The sequence below is a fragment of the Capsicum annuum genome, chromosome 8 (genome assembly GCF_002878395.1).
Source record: "Capsicum annuum cultivar UCD-10X-F1 chromosome 8, UCD10Xv1.1, whole genome shotgun sequence".
Lineage (NCBI taxonomy): Eukaryota > Viridiplantae > Streptophyta > Magnoliopsida > Solanales > Solanaceae > Capsicum > Capsicum annuum.
In genome coordinates this window covers 143008673-143025804 of record NC_061118.1, presented here as the reverse complement: position 1 = coordinate 143025804, position 17132 = coordinate 143008673, and the positions used below count along the sequence as shown (strand labels likewise).

The 17132-nt window shown below is 33.8% G+C and overlaps 1 protein-coding gene and 1 pseudogene across 1 annotated transcript; both read left to right on the top strand.

Moving 5' to 3' along the window:
- Positions 1-1590: 1590 nt before the first annotated feature.
- On the top strand, positions 1591-3705 carry LOC107879223. Its single transcript, XM_016726306.1, has 5 exons — positions 1591-1685; positions 2014-2020; positions 2350-2427; positions 2948-3173; positions 3251-3705. Exons 1-5 carry the CDS (start codon positions 1591-1593, stop codon positions 3703-3705), a joined length of 861 nt encoding a protein of 286 aa, XP_016581792.1.
- Positions 3706-7875: 4170 nt separating this feature from the next.
- On the top strand, positions 7876-14958 carry LOC107839140 (annotated as a pseudogene).
- Positions 14959-17132: the final 2174 nt, after the last annotated feature.

The following is a 17132-nucleotide window of genomic DNA, read 5'->3' as shown; positions in this document are numbered from 1 at the left end:
TTCTTTAAAAGAAAATAACATGTGAATTAATCTTATTTATTTCAAATATTTCTCTTAATTCAAATATATACATTATAAGATAAGTATGTAATGTATTTGAAAAATTATTGATAAGAAAAAATAATAAATTGTTCTTCTTTTAATAAATACGTATTATATTTGAATTTGAATTTAAATGAAATTTAAATTGAAGTAGAGTTCTATTTTATTAAAATCTATTTTATATTACGTAGTACATAGAAATAGGATAATAGTATCTTTTAAATACACTGACCTGCCCTTTATTCTTTTTTTCTTTTCTTCTACCACCCTATCTTCTTTCTTTTTTGTTTTTGAAATTATTTTTTGGGTGATTATTTGTCTGTTATAGGCTGAGGAATAGAGGTCAGTATAAGTTGTATTATGAATAGATGCACAATTATTTGATTGTTACAGATTTGTAGTTTGTTATTATTGCACACAAAAAAAAATCTTTTAAATGTAATCACCTATTATGGCATTTAAATTTCAAATTCAAATTTGAATTGGAGTAAAGTTAACTTCCTAACCTCTCTATATATACTCCTGTAATGATGTACACATTAAAACTTTCCTCTCTCTCACTTTTTTTTACTGTTGTTGCATTCTTCATATTATTCATTTTCTTGAAACACTTTTGATTTAATTTCTTCATGTTTATATGCAGATGAGTGATGATCATATTATTTGCTATTTTGCTTTTGTATATACAGGCCCAAATTCAAGTAAGTAATTTGTTATTTTAATATTGTTTGTTTGATTTTTGATAAAAAATAATACATTTGATTATATAAATGAAAAATCAAATTTTGTTTCTCTTAAGATTTTGAGTCGCATATTAGCTTTTCAAATGTTAACTTTTATGACCATTTTTATACTATTAGTTTATTAAAATAAATGTTCATATTTTTTTGTCGTATATGATACTAAAATGTTAACTACCACGTAATATTTATCAGATCATATTTAAAGAAAAAAATATAATAACATTATAATTGAAAAAATAAAGTACAATTAATATTTAAAATACATGTTTTTTTGTATAGATCGGTCCCCATAAACTTCTCTTAAAATCTCTGACTTTTTTTTTTGGGATAAACATTAGAGTCTCTAACTTATGTATGCCAACAAACAATAATATTTACATTTTAATTTCAAATTAATTTGCGACTGATATTTTTATGAATTTTCATTATTAATCATGCTATACTCTTATTAAAATCTCGATGACAAGCGTACAAAGCCAAGGTTGTTATTGTCACTACATGTATTGATCCATCTAATAATAATAAATAAATAAATAAATATATCAAATTGAGGAGGGGGATTTTTTTTAAAAAAAAAATTAAGGAGGGGTGGAAGTGGTGGGAGGTGAGTGAGGGTAGAGAAAATAATATTTTATTTTTATATTTCATTGAGAAATAATATCATGATTGATTCTTTTAAGATAATAGAATTTAATATGTTTGAACAAATATTATAATATAAAATATTAAAAATATTATTTTAATGTCCAAAGTTATTTATAAGTCCCAAGTGTGACTTGTTTTTCATGTCAACCGGTCAGAATCAATGGCGACATTGGAAACAAACATTGTTGCTGAACTGCGGTCAAAGTTTCTAGATGTTCTTCGTAGCCGTCGTCCTCCTGACAGCTTGTTTGGATGGTAGTTTTCCATGGTATGGTATGGTATGGTTACCATGGGAACCATGTTTGTTTTCATGGTTTCCTAAAAATAATGGTATGGTTCGGTACTATTCCATGGTTTGATAATCATGGAATTGAGCAATTTGCTGAACCACCAATTTGGTGGTATGGCATGGTTCTTCTTTTTTATTTTCCAACAATGTCCTTAATAATTTTATTTAATTCAATCTTATCCTTTTAACCTAATATATTTTGTTACTCGTCTTTTCTGCTCTTTTCTGTTTCCTTGTTTCTCTTCTGTGACTCCCTCTTCATCCTTCCGTCTTTTTTTCTTTTCTTCAATTGAGCTCTCAGGTATTTTTTTCAAACTTAATTACTTATTATTTTCTCATAAAATTTATCATATTTATTTATCAAACATGTTGTAATCTGTTTGAAAATTTGAAAAACACGCATCAACTATATAATTTGTTATTTGTGTAAATTAAATTGGGCTTTAACTTCATGATTTATTGATGCCTATTCTTCATTATTAAAGCAATATTAAAGTAGCAGACTTGTGTTTATATTTGTCTTTTTGTTCATGTATGTTTTTTTTATAATTGTGTAATCTCGTAGCTAATTTTTATTCAAATATATACGCTATTTAATTGGTTGATGCATCTTCCTTAATTTTATTATAGATGGCTGATCAAAATAATCACGATAGTAGTGACATATTGAGACAAGTGAGCTCATTAGCTGCATATGCTATTGTTCAAGTAGTTATTTGGTTTTGGACGTATATTTATGAAATTAAAAATGACCGACGTACGATCACACATAATATACGGCTTGAAAGAGAGAAAGTTAGAGATGAATTATTCAACCATCTATTTTCGACGAAACTTTGCCATAGTATATTAAGAATGACCCCTTCATCTTTTACTGGTCTGTGTGAGATTTTAGTTAGAGATGGAGGTCTTAGACCAACACTTCAAGTTATAGTTTCTTGTTGCAAAAACACTGTACTTGTTAGCACATAATGAGACAAATCGTGAGCTATCTTTCATCTTTCGACAATCTGGAGAGTCGGTCAGTCGTCATTTTCATGTTGTTCTACGAGCTATCTTAGGATTATATGACAAATTTACTAAACAACCTGATGGCTCCCATGTTCCTTATGAAATTAGTAGCAGTCAAAGATTCTACCCATATTTTAAGGTAAACACAATTCAACATTATTCTAATCTAATCTAATATAGAGAATATTTACAGTATTAATTGATATTATAATATCAGGATTGTATTGGTGCAATTGATGGAACGCATATACGTGTTAAAGTTTCACAACATGAAGCACCAAAATATCGTGGGAGAAATGATTATCCAACTCAAAATGTACTAGCTGCATGTACATTTGATTTAAAATTCACATATGTGTTAGCTGGGTGGGAAGGTACAACGTCTGATTCAAGAATCATGAAAGAAGCACTAAATAGTCAAGATGCACTAAAAATTCCCGAAGGTAAAATATTATATATATTTATCTAGATTTAGTTATATGATTAGTATATAAGTAAATCTTTTACTTTTTATGTTTAGGAAAATTCTACCTTGTTGATGCTGGACTTATGTTGAGAAGCGGACTTATTACACCTTATCGGGGGGAGCGATATCACTTGAAAGAGTATTCAAGAAATAATCCACCTCGAAATTCTCATGAATTATTTAATTTACGACATTGTTCTTTGCGTAATGCTATAGAACGCGCATTTGGAGTTCTTAAACAGAGATTTCCTATAATTTCTAGCTCAACTGAGTCATCATACGGAACTAAAACTCAAAAGTTGATTATATTTGCCTGTTGTGTCTTGCACAACTATTTAAGAGGTGTAGAACCAAATGATGAGTTACTCGCTCAAGTTGATGCAGATCTTATGAATGATGATAATACTGTGCATGAAGAACCTCCAAATTCTAGAGAAAGTAACGAAGAGTTTAGGAAAGGGGAGTTGATTCGAGATGGCATAGTAGTTGCCATGTGGACTAATTATTAAGATTAATTTTCTAGAAAAAAACTCAACTAATAATTTGTGTCTCATTTTTTTTTTTGTTGATGTTATTTACAAGTAATTTCGAGATGTTGTTGTTTTTACTACAAACATTGTGTTTTGTTGGTTTACTTTATAATATATTTTGTTATCAATTTTTAAGTGTGACAATATGTTCTTTTTTCAAATTTTATGAATATTTTATGGTAATTCTATAGTGGCTGATATGGTGAAAAAGGTGAAGGAATTCACTTCAAGTGATCTAAACATGCAAGATAATTCTGTATGTATTTGGACAAATGCGATGGATGACACATTAGTTGATGCCTATTGTCATGAGGATGCACTTGGGCATAGGGTTGGAGGAACTTTTACTACCCACGCAATGGATAACATTGTGAAGGAGATACGATCCAAATTTCCAAATAAAGTTATTAAAAGAAAAAAATTCATAATCGAATGAAAGCAATCAAAAGACAATTCACCGAGTTTTATGATACATTTCATCAGTCGGGAATGAGCGAATTTGCATGGGATTCTATCACGCATAAGTGGGATGTTGAACCTGAAGTATGGGCTCAACTAATTCAGGTAAAGTTTCATCCCATCATGAATAAGTATGTTATATTTATAGTCATAGCTGAATTTTTATTATTGTGGTATGATTAATTTACAGTGGTGAAATTCTTCAATAAACATGCAAAAGTCATTTTTTTCAACATTATTTTCTTCAATAATATTTTGCACTTATAATATATAGGTTAAGCCACAAGCTTCTGAGCTAAAGAACAAATCATTTCGAAATTATGAAAAGCCGGTGATGCTATATGGAAAGGATAGAGCAACTGGAAAACATGCTGAGACTGGTTCAAATATGTTAAAAAGGAACACTTATAAAAATTCAAGAAAATCAAGTGTTGATTCATTGACTATTGATGAGATAGATGACATGAATTTTATAAATACTGACTCATTGGAAGACATGAAAGGACATGAACAGGGCGACCAAACTCAAGCATCTAGTAATATGCCTACACCTACTGTCTATTCAGAAGAACCAACACCTTCAAAAAATAAAAAATCTAAACATGATCATCTTGAAGGCATGACTGACATGTTGAGAGGTGGGATGGACAACTTGGCTGGTGCTATTAACTGGCTTTCACCCCTTCCGCCTATTTCTGAGACCGATATATGAAATATGTTGGAGGAGCTGGATTTGGAGCCTGGTGTGAATATAAAGGCTTACATATTTCTTTGTCAAAATGCAAGTACATGTCGCATACTGATTGGATGTCCAAGGGAACAATGCAAAAATATTTTATCAGAAATGTTGTCAAAGACAATTAAGCTTAGCTTTTATGTTTTTTTACTTTATGGTCCTGTATAAGATACAACAAAGAGCTTTTGATTCTACAAATATTGTATCTTGAATGTTAAGCCAAACATGCTCTGGTATGAATGTTGTTCTGGTATGAATGTTGCACTATACTTTCCATGCACTTCTAAATTCATACTAGACTATATTGCTTGCAGGGTTTTTCTGGCGGCATCTTTAAGAAACATTTGTTGTATCGGCGTTTATCTATCTACAAAATCACCTTTTACAGTTGGCTTTTTCTAACTATATGTGTTTGTACATTTGATAACATAAAAAAACACTTGCAGGTGCAATTTAAAGAGAGTATTTCTTATAATGTTAGAATCAATCATTCGCCTTTTTCTGTATCTAAATTGATCCTTCACTGGATATCAGACAGTGTATGTTAATACTTGAACTCTGTTGCATGTAAAAATAGGATGTTGTTGTTGAACCTTCACCAGAAAAGCAGACAGAGGACGACAAGTGTGATCATTCTTTCATCTTGAAAGATGACATTGGTTATGTGTGTCGTATATGTGGAGTCAGTAAGAGAAGCATTGAAGCTTGAGATCTTGTTCCTTACACCATTATAAGAAGCTTGGAAAAACAAAGTAGTACATTGATCTTGATTATTCTGTGTTAACTCTTTGTTTTCAAGATCATCTGAACTGTTTTTGACCTTGATATTAAAGTCCTGTAATATCTATCATTTGGTGTCACCCTAGTTTATTGCCGTCTTAGATGAATGTTTATTTAACTTGGAAACAGATGTTGGGTGAGAACTGAAAGGAGTCTATTGCAATGTTATGGTTTGAGTGGAGTAAGAATTATGCTCAGCCCAATTTTGAGATGGAGACTGTCAATATCAACAACTGTGAAGATTTGTTCTTGAAATCATCACGTCTTAATGAAGATGTGGTGGCTCTGTACAAAAGGTCAGTGAAAAATACATACTTCGACTGAATACTTTTTATGGTATTTTGACTAGTAGTTCTGATTTCTTTCTTCATTTTTCATATAGATGTGTTTGGCTCCTCTATTGCAGATGTGGTCATCTAACCAACGGTAGATCCATTATGCCAATGAAAGATTTATCGTGGACTTAGTTGAGGTACGCGAAAGTTGGGCCGGACACCATGGTTATCCCAAAAAGAAAAATTTGACAGAAAATGCTGTTTTATTTTCAGACTGCATGTTAACTATCTGACAATTAGCTTTGCCCAGATTATGTCAAAGTACTGATTGTAAATATTTTTTCCATTTTCAAGACTTCTTGTTTTGTGCAAATCTCTTCATTGGGCCTCCTCTTTAGCCTTATTCGACAAAAGATGTTAGAGATGGAGATCTTTCTTTTTCATTGCTTTTACCTCCTCAGTTGATAATTTGGCTGCAAAGCCAGTGGCCATATGGAGATAGGAATGAATAATGCGGGATGGCTCCCCTGTTTCGGCAAACTCATCCGGTAAAAAGGAGTTATAGTAGCTTTCTAGATCACCCGAATTAGCAAGAACTTGGGCATCTAGCTTATTTATATGGACAAGGTAAGTATGCAAACCGGTTGAACATTGCGCAATTGTCAAATAGAAACTCAACAAGAAAGCTAAAGAGAAAATAAAAATGCAAGTCATGGTTGGTCTTTGTATCATCATATAACACCTAGAGAAATGTTTGGTTATGATCTAAATTTAATTTAAGGAACATCTTATATATACTATGAACAGAGGTAAAAAATATGATAAACTAACAACGGGTTATTCTTTTAACATAGTCCAGCAGGATTTTCTGATTGTAGTCATAGTCATGCATAGATATTGTGGATTATTTATTTAGTGAATTTGATATTAAGTTTGAAAGTATTTCCTTCTGGAATTTGGTATCCAAATTTAACATATTGAAGTTAAGGCTTTCAGACAACAGTGTCCATAGGTTACGTGGAACTTAGGACATTTATTATGCTGTCACTACTGCTTGTCAATTTGAATTGCATCAAAGCTCTCGTTCGAACTTCATCTACGAGAATTCTAAACAAGAACTCGAGACTTGAAATGAATCCAAGTGGAGGTTCTTTCTCAGGGCGTAAGGAATAGCACGCAAAAGATAGCCTGGAAAGACAAAGACATTCAATATTTTTCACAATTGATGAATCCCATATCCAATCTCAGGCCATCAACATGAGCTTGATCAAATATTTCTCAGCATGGACATGGGGCAGCCCTTTATTTCCAGCAAAAAAGCATAAAATTATTGTTTTATTAATAATTTTGGATAAATTTAAAATTTATAACAATTTGGAGCATTTTAGTAAATTTAGCTGTTACCAAACAGTATCATACCAACAATTCAAATAAAAAAATTGTTATTAAACCACAGTCAACGATACAGTCCATCCAAACATGATGTACCATACCATATCATATTGTACCATACATTATGAAATCATGGCAAACCACCGTCCAAACAGGCGGTAAAGGTCTCTTTTTTCCTTTCTTTACTCAAATTACCTGTTCAATAGTGATGGATAAAATTTTGTAGCTAAACAGCAAATATCTCATGCTAATCCCATTTAACGATGGATTATAAGAAAATTCAATTAGCTAGGAATTTTGCCGATACAAATTAACCATTCCCATTAATTTTCTGGTTTCTTTTTTTTTGGGGGGGAGGTGGGGGGGGGGGGGGGAAGGAAGGAAAGATCATAATTTTATTTTTATTTTTTATTTTTTTTTTTGTTAACTGGGGGTAGGAGAAGGGAAAAGGAGGAAGGGATCGCAAGGTGAGGGATGTGATGTCACCAATAAGGTAAAAGTATAGGTAGTTAACCAACTAAAATAACCGAGGAAGAGCATAAGGAAACGTGAAAAATAGCTTAATTTTGTTGGGGTTGAATTTTTATAGATATGTTGTGTTATGCTTTCTCTTTCTTATATCAAGTTCTTTACAATTTGGAGCATTTTTAAAACGAGTACCACCCTATCATTTATGTACATATCTGTTGAAAACTTCCAACATATGTTTTTTATTTTGGGGGGTTCGATTTTGTAACTGAACTGGGGAATAATTGATAGAGGGGATTATTTAGAAAGGGAGGACTAGAATGCCACAGAAAAGTGTAGCAGCTGAATGATCCAGTGAGGTATCATCTTTTTAGTAAAAGGCTGATCTAAATCTAATTAGACGGTTGCAATTCCGTACGATAATTAAGCTTGGGTCCATTGGAATCTAAAATTGTGAGTGGTGGAAAGATTTGTTGTAATCTTGTTTCGTGGGATGAGAGGATAGAGAAAGTAGAATTGACTGTCAAGGACGAGAAGAGATGGGAGGATGACATTAGTAGTTTACTTGGCAGGATGAATGGAGCTGGAATACCACATAAAGATGCAGTGAGAATTGAGATTGTTGGGGTCGCCCTACCTTAACCAACCAGCAGTTTCGGGTTTGAACCCCAATGGGTTACTTCTTGGCAGGAAGAGCTTTACCCCACATGAATCTGAATTGCCTGGTTAGTCGCTTTTGAATACTGGATGCGTAGAACCAAAAAACTGTAGCTGGAGTAGCACCCAAAGGTGCGGCCTAGTGGTTCAGTGAAGTTGGGTAGAGTTCTCAGGTTCAATTCCCAACAATTCCCAACAGAGACAAACACCAACACCAGATGATTTCTTTCTATCTGTTCTAGCCTTGGTTGATAGGGTTATTTGGTATCTGTTGCTAGTGGGAGGTGGCAGGTCCCGTGAAATTAGTCGAGGTGCGCGCAAGCTGGCCCGGACGCCACGGTTATAAAAAAAAAATAGAATAAAAATAAATGTAGATGGAATAATGGAAAAGGAAGAGAGACTGTAAGGTGCTTTGTTGCTAATATTGGCTATTATTTTCAAGAATCAACATACTGGAAAAGAAACATATAGTTACAGTTATCCTAAAAATGAGATATATATGCATTAGTCGTATTTATTTATATTTTTGAGCTTATTGGCATATTCTTTTTGATATTTTCTCCTCTTATAAGTTTTTCAACTTACTAAAGAGAAAACAAGAAAAATTCACCCTGTAAAGTGAATGATGGTTCACTTTTAGCTGACCGAGCAGTTGACAGGATTGGATAGGTTCGATCTTTAGTCATTAGGGCCTCCTAAAATGATCTACTAAATTCATCGAGTTGTTCCAAAGAATCAAAACGGCCTTTATTAATGGAATTCTGGCTGAGGTCTTCCAAACACATCATAAGCTAAAGCAATGCTGACAAATAACCAACCCACAATGAATAGGGAGTGTATAGTAATGCTATGAATGACCCAATATCGAATATTGGTAATAATATCAGCAAACGAGCTTCCTTTTGTGCTTCCAGACATGCTGAGCTCTACATATTCTTGTACGGTCAAAGAGGATCAATTCCGTAATGGGGCATGTGGAATCCTATCTGAATCAATCAGGACCACCTTGCAAGGCTAAATACGACGGGGTGACCAATAGCGAAGTAGTACCATAGGGAAGGGTGAAAAGAACCCCCATCGAGGAGTGAACCAAAACATGAAACCGTAAGCTCCCAAGAAGTGGGAGGAGCTAGGGCTCTGACCGCGTGCCTTTTGAATAATGAGCTAGCGACTCATAAGCAGTGGCTTGGTTAAGGGAACTCACCGGAGCTGTAGCAAAAGCGAGTCTTCAAAGGGCGGGCAATTGTCACTGCTTATGAACCGGAACCTGGTGATCTGTCCATGACCAGGATGAAAGCTTGGTTGATTATTTCTGTAAACTCTTGTATGGACTTTTGAGTTTTGAGGGGTATCAAGGACATGCTATCCGAGAAGGGAAATTTTCAGTTATCTGTATTGAAGAGGGAGATTTAAATGAAAAGGTGTTTAGAGTTTGACCAATTTCCTCTACCAATTATGGGCTTTTGCATCAGTTTGTTTCCATGAATAGACTCTTACACAATAATGGTTCTGTAGTTGGCCTTTCTGGTATCAAGAGTGCATCTTGAGATCATCAGTTCTACCTTCGGTTAGCAAATAAAAGAGAGCATCAGTTCTATCTCTAAGTAGGTTCAATGAATTACTGTCAAAGTTGTGTTTTTGTTTATTTATCTAGACACATAATTAGCTATCTGAATGATAATTAACAACTTTTATTGTCTGGTCTAGTTCCTCCCAGTTGCCAACTTATATTTTGGATGTTAATTAACAAGCTTGTATTTGTTTGGTCTAATTCCTTCCAGTTGCACTATCCCTGGTACCTGGAAAACCTGTGAAGGATCCTTTCTTTTGGGAGCCTCCAGAGTTCAGTGAAGTACAAAACTAGTGGGATTTCTTTGTACTGCTAATTCTATTCTCCGAAGACTTCATTTTAACAGTTTTATCCGAAAATAAAGGAAATGGAATCTTGCCCAAAGAAAGATATACCCAATTTTAAGGAACTGCTTCAAGAGGAAAATTTCTGTCTGACTACCGAGGTGATATGGTTTTAAAAGTATAAATTCATCGGTTAATCTTCTAATTAGTATATAACCTGATCCCATTTATAAGACAATGTCCTTCCTGAGTAGCTAAATAAGCATTTAAGATGATAATCTTCTGACTTCTGAGACTTGGTTACTTTTAGAATAATCAACATGAGATATGACTAAATTAGGTAGCTGTGATTGACTGCTCAAGAATTTATTTGTTTCTTATATTTTGCCCATTTCCCCTATCCCAACAAAAGTAGAACCTTAAATTAGCAACAAAATATACTTCGGAAGATTCTTTTTCATGACATTTTGAAATAAAAAATACTGTCTCTCGTCTGTAAAAGTTTTTGCATCTTTTCTTTAGGGACTGCAAAGAAACGATGAAGTATTCTACCTTTTTCGTAGGTAAACTATTACTAGTATCAATATTGTAATACATTTTAACAGTAATGTTTGAGAATTAGAAAAGAAACTCTGACGTGGATTAAATGGTCTTAAATCAAAGTTTCAATGTTGATGAAATTCCTAGTCAAGTATAGGAAGTCTAATGAAATTGGTTTGACCCAGTTTAGCTCTTTCAGTTATGAGGAATCACTTCACAAGAAAGATCCAATATGAGTGGACATATTCTCCATATCTATAGAAATTAGTATCGGGCATGAACTCTCTTACTGATTCCAGGAAGGAGGGCAAGGGCTCTTACCTGTATTGGTATTAAGCATGAAAGAAATTGAAAAGAAGAGAAGGCCTACTATTGTTTTCCTGCATAGCACGCACAAATGCGAAGAGTGGTTGAGGCCATTGCTTGAGGTGACATTTTTTGTTTTCTTGAAAATTATTGAGTTCTCGCTGCAGTGGAGTATCAAGATTTTTTATTTTTTTTCGCTGTTAGGGATATGCTTCAAGGGGATATATCATTGTTGCAATTGATTCTCGATACCATGGAGAACGTGCAACCAGCATAACCTATCGAGATGTTAGTATTGTGCTTTTTGTTCATGTGTATCTTCAGTTAGCTTATACAGAAACGAACTCTCCTCTGGGCTGCTTATGCAGCAGTGAGCTGTCCAAAATTTGTGAAATGTGGTTTTAAATCCTATTATGGAGTTGGTGAAATTGATGATACCCCTGGCCTTCGGTTGTTTGATTATGGAGTTTCTTGTTTATGAACTTTAGCTCAGGAAAGGCCTGAATATAGACAATTTGGAGCAAGCTAAATGTGGGAAATACTCTCTCACACAATTGGCTTCATAATAGGAATACTCATGCGAGTGGTTTTGTATAATGAAAATAAGTAATGGTGATCCAACCAATTAAATATGCTTGACTGCTACTATACATGGCTGACTTGATCTTGCTAACTTCTTCTTTCTGTAGTACAGGCACTAGTGTCATCATGGAAAAATGGAGATACGATGCCGTTCATATTTGATACGGTAATTATTTTTTTTTAAAAAAAAAAACTAATCTGATTCTACCATTTGAGAAAGCTTGGTGAAATTTTGTGTTATTCTCGAACCACCATGATTAATAGTTTATATATGGAGCTCTGAGCATATCTTTTGCTGAGCTTTGAAGGTTTGGGACTTGATAAAACTGGCAGATTATCTTACTGAGAGGGAAGATGTCGACTCATGAAGATAGGAATCACTGGCGAGTCTCTTGGAGGTTTGACAGTGAATTAGGTGCTTTACGTTACAGTATCTCAATGAACATCAAGTTCAAAAAAAAAAAAATCACTTTCAATTTCAGAACATCAAGTTCAACTAACATTCTGCCTTGCAGGTATGCATGCTTGGTTTGCTGCATTTGTTGATACTCACTATTCTGTGGTTGTCCCCATAGTTGGTGTTCAGGTACCTCGTGTTAAGTATAATAGGATCAGTGATAGATTTTAATTGATAGAAGATTATGATGCGAATATTGAACGAGGTCGTAGGTTTTTGGATGGGCAGTTGAGCATGATAAGTGGCAAGCAAGAGTTAACAGTATTAAGGCTGTATTTGAAGGTGAACACAACTTCAAGAACCTTATTAGTTGGATCAGCTACTTTACTGCTTCCTATTTTGTTCCTAGCACATCTGTCTCACTTGTTTGTTACCAGCTACTTTAGTGCTGCACATGAGGTTCTTTACTTATCTGTTTTGCTTGTTTTGTTTTCAGAAGCACGTGCTGATTTAGACAAGAGTGCAATTGATAAAGAAGTAGTTCAGAAGGTCAGGCTTATTTCTTCCATGTTTAATTTCTTTAATCTTTCATAAATAATGATCAATTCAAATAATGTGGTTTTCCCTCTCCTTCTCAAGATTATTTAAGAGACATTCATGTGATGTGAGGTTCGGCAGACTCTGCACTATATATTGATACACTAAAATAAGGTATAGGATGGGATATGGGCCATAGTGATTAAATTTGGGGGAGGGGGCTAGTATGTGGTCTTATATTATTATATTCTAGGTAGGTTGAAGGACGTTTTATTGAAGAACACCTGAACTATATGCAGTGGTTGCAGCTTTGAAAGTTTAACTACCTGTGTCAGAAGTTTAAAACAGAAAAATCCGTTCCTCCACGTATCATCTTTCTGACAGCATTATAAACATTCATGACTATTTTAGTAGCAGATTCAGCAATAAAAAGAAGACTAAACAATTTGGTCTGCCAAAACAGAAAGCAACAAGGAATAACTAAAAAGATACATCATCCATATAGTTCAGACTTTTTTGGATTTTGTTGAATCATAAAATATAAAAGGCTATTTTTTCTCAATTTATCAATTAATTGATTAATTATTAATACCAATTTTAGTATTGAGACACGTGTGCACATAAGAAAATGCAGAGCCACCTTCAATAGTAAATAGAACATTGCGCAAAGTTTTCTCCTGTGCTATGAGCTATGAAGATCTCAAAATGATTTTCCAGCTCGGGGAAAGTTTGCCGAATTGCGTTCCATCGAGTGCTGAGTTTGCCTTTCCCATATTTTGACCTGAAAAGCTAACAGAGACATTATTGTGGATAATTTGATCAGTAAATTAGACAGTAAATTAGACGGTGATCACAAATATTTTCATTTTTATAGAGATTTAATTGAGACCCAGTTGATCACAATTATAAATTCCCTCAGATTCATCATTTCTTTATTTTCATTCTTCATTGTTACAGAGATTTCCCATGGACTGCTTACACTTGCCCTTCCCAGACCCCACTTGGTGGGAATATACTGGGTATGTTGTTGTTGTTGTTGTTGTTGTTGATTGTTACAGAGATTTGAGCGAGATCCGGTTAACCACAATTTGGAGATCCCGTGAAATTCATGCTTTGCTTGAGCTGATTTATCATCAAGGCTTGGCATCAGAGTCCTCTCGCCTTAGACTTCCTTTGAGCTGAAATACTTGTCAATTTCGTATTTATTAGAGCATAAAACCATCATACTCTGATGGTTTTGGACATTGACTCTTTCCAAATCTCTAGAGAGTTAGTGAGCCTTTAGAAATTTGTAGGTACAACAAGGAATATGCCATGATCCACCTATCATGCCTTGATTCAGTCGGTAGGTGCCCATCTCCACTTCTCTCCGCACCACATCCCACAAGGTTATGCTAATGGGACAATCATCAATAATCACCCTTTTCTTGGGTGATGAAACTTCCATCACGAGAAAAAACTGTCAAGAGACTGGACCCGCTCTATTAATTAGTAAAGTTTCAGTCTTAGGAGTTATGCGAACTGATTGATCTAGAGTTAGAAAAGATTGAGTTTGTCGTATTGAACATCATACTTGTGTTGCTATCATGATACTTGTGATGCTTCTTGCGGTTTTCTGTATAAGTTGAATATCATACATTGTCAAAGTCTATAGTAAGCTTCTCAAATGATATATTTCATGTATCTAATGTTTAGTAGTATATCTCACCAGGTCTGGGATAGGATTGCCCCGGGTTTGGCCTCTCAATTTGATGCACCATACACAGTTCCAGCTATCGTACCACGCCCGTTACTGATTTTAACTGGTACAAGACTCTACATATCTTAAATTAACGATAAAAGAATTTGTTCAATTTATTACCCAAAAATCATCAAAATACATGTGTTCTTTTCCTCCTCTTGTTGTTTAAAGGATAATCTACTTTCTAAATATTACAGCGGAAAAAGATCATTGTTGCCCACTAGGTGGCCTGGTAATTCCAGAATCAAGAGCTTGCAAAGCTTATGAAGAGGCTAGTTGTCCTCAGAATTTCAACAAAGCTCACCTCCAGCTTGCTTTCCTGTGAAAAGAAACAGAAACGCTTTTTTCCTTACTTTACTGTCGGTAAGTACAAGTTTTGAGGATCTGAAAAGAACAAAATGAACCTATTATGGTATGAACTCCCGTTTAACTGATTATGAAGTGGATACTGCTGCAATTCAGTACTCGAATCTATAAATAATGTGTTTAAATTTCTTTTTTTTCAAAAGATTTTTTTTTTCCATTAAACAGGGGATCGGGGAAGGATAAGGGGTAAGAGAGTAGTGTGTAACTCTTGTGTGGGGGGACTCGTTCATATCATCTGAACTATAAGCCTTGGTGGTTAACCTGTTTCATTTACTTTTGAGGACCTTTAAATTGTTTTCCCTTTTGCATTCACTTCATTTGGGATAACTCCAACTCGTTCTTTCGGACCTTTCAGACTCTTTACTTCAATCCACTCACATTTTCTGAACTCTGTCACTTTGTAAAAAACATCACCAAATTAGTTAATCAAATTTCTAGTTCTTACAAGTCTTTTTTATCTAATATCTTCTTTTTCGAGTTTTCCTTTTCCGGGCGATCATCAATCTTCTTAGGTTCTGAAATGATAGTTTTAATAAATTTCCGCTGATAGTGCAACCTAGGATTTGGTATCGAATGACTCCATTGATGGTAAAAGAAGCGAGTGACTGGTTTGACCGATTTCTTAAAGTATAATCAACATTGCTTGAATCTACAGTCTCAACATCATTCTTGTCTGAAGCATCCAATAATAGTTCCTGCCATTATTTTGAAGGATAACTATCAAAGATTGCAATTTGCAATACTTTGGCTTGCATTTGGTCTTACATTTCTTTTCATATTATGGTTTCCATGGTGGGTTGATTTTTGGCGGAAGAATTATTCTACAGAGAAAAAGAACTAAGGAAAATGAATGTCTATAAATGAAATTGTTCTATAGTACATGATGTGGGATATTAAGATATTCAAGCTGTATTATATGACTTTGATGAAAAAAACATGTTATGTGACAATGTCACAACCCAAAACACTAGGATTGTGATGACACTAACCCAATCCAACCTAGGCAAGTGAAACTCAGCAAACATGATCAACTCAAAATAAAGGCAAACAGTAAAATATTGATACGAATAACTAACAATAACTCCAATCTTCCCTCTAATGAAAATAAGAATGTACATGAAAAAATTCCAAGACTTAGCTGTCACAAGTACAAAAGTGACATGTAAAATAGAGTTTCAAAACTGAAATACAAGACTGTCCAAGAAGTAAATAAGACGAGATTTGAAATAGAGAAAATTGGGACAATCGCTGAACATAGGAGTTCACAATAGCTTTGAGTCGCTCAAACTTCGCATGAATTAAGGGTCTCGCTGGCAACTCGTACTAAGACATGTTCATAATATAAACTAGTTAGCTTTTAGATATTTTTATTTCGCTTATCTTAAATTTAAAGTTTTAGGATTACTTTATTTATTATCATTTTTTAATACATTGAAAACTATTCCAATACATGAGAATGGATAATTTATGTATTCTATTTTTAATTATTTAATTTTTTAATCAATAATTACACAATTAAATAATTATCGTAGTAGTCTAATTAGAGCTATCAAAATGGACTGGCTCAACCGAACCCTAGTGGGCTAGAGAATTAAATGGGTTAGAACGGACAACCCTTTTAACTAAAGTGCCTTTAAAATAGTGGCCTAGCCAAGCCCTAAGCGGGCCGCGGGTTGAGGCGGGTTGACCCTTCAGATTAAATAAAGGGAAAAGGACATGGAATGACCATTTAAAAAAATGGCCCATAATTGAAAAGGTGGATATGCTGTAGCCAGACGGCTAAAGTAATTCCTTTTTTTTAGCCATTTAGCCCAATTGTGCACATGCAGTCTTTATACTCTATTGATACACTTTTATATTACATTGATACACTTTTATACTATATTGATACACTTTTTACAAAGGGAAAAGGACATGGAATGACCATTTAAAAAAAAAAAAAAGGCTCATAATTGAAAAGGTGGACATGTTGTAGTCAATCGGCTAAAGTAATTTCCTTTTTTAGCCATTTGGCCCAATTGTGCACATTCAGTCTCTATATTCAATTGATACACTTTTATACTATATTAATACACTTTTTAAAAAAGAAAAAGGAAATTATATGGAAGAACATGCAGTCTCTATACCCAATTGATACTCTTTTATATCACATTAATACACTTTTATATTACATTGATATACTTGCAGTGTGCATATACTCAATTGATACTCTCTTATACTAGATTGATACATTTTTAGAATGCATGTAAAAACTATATAGAGTCGTATAAAATATGTATCTAAATAATAATTGTAGTTAAAAATTGTATAGAATGT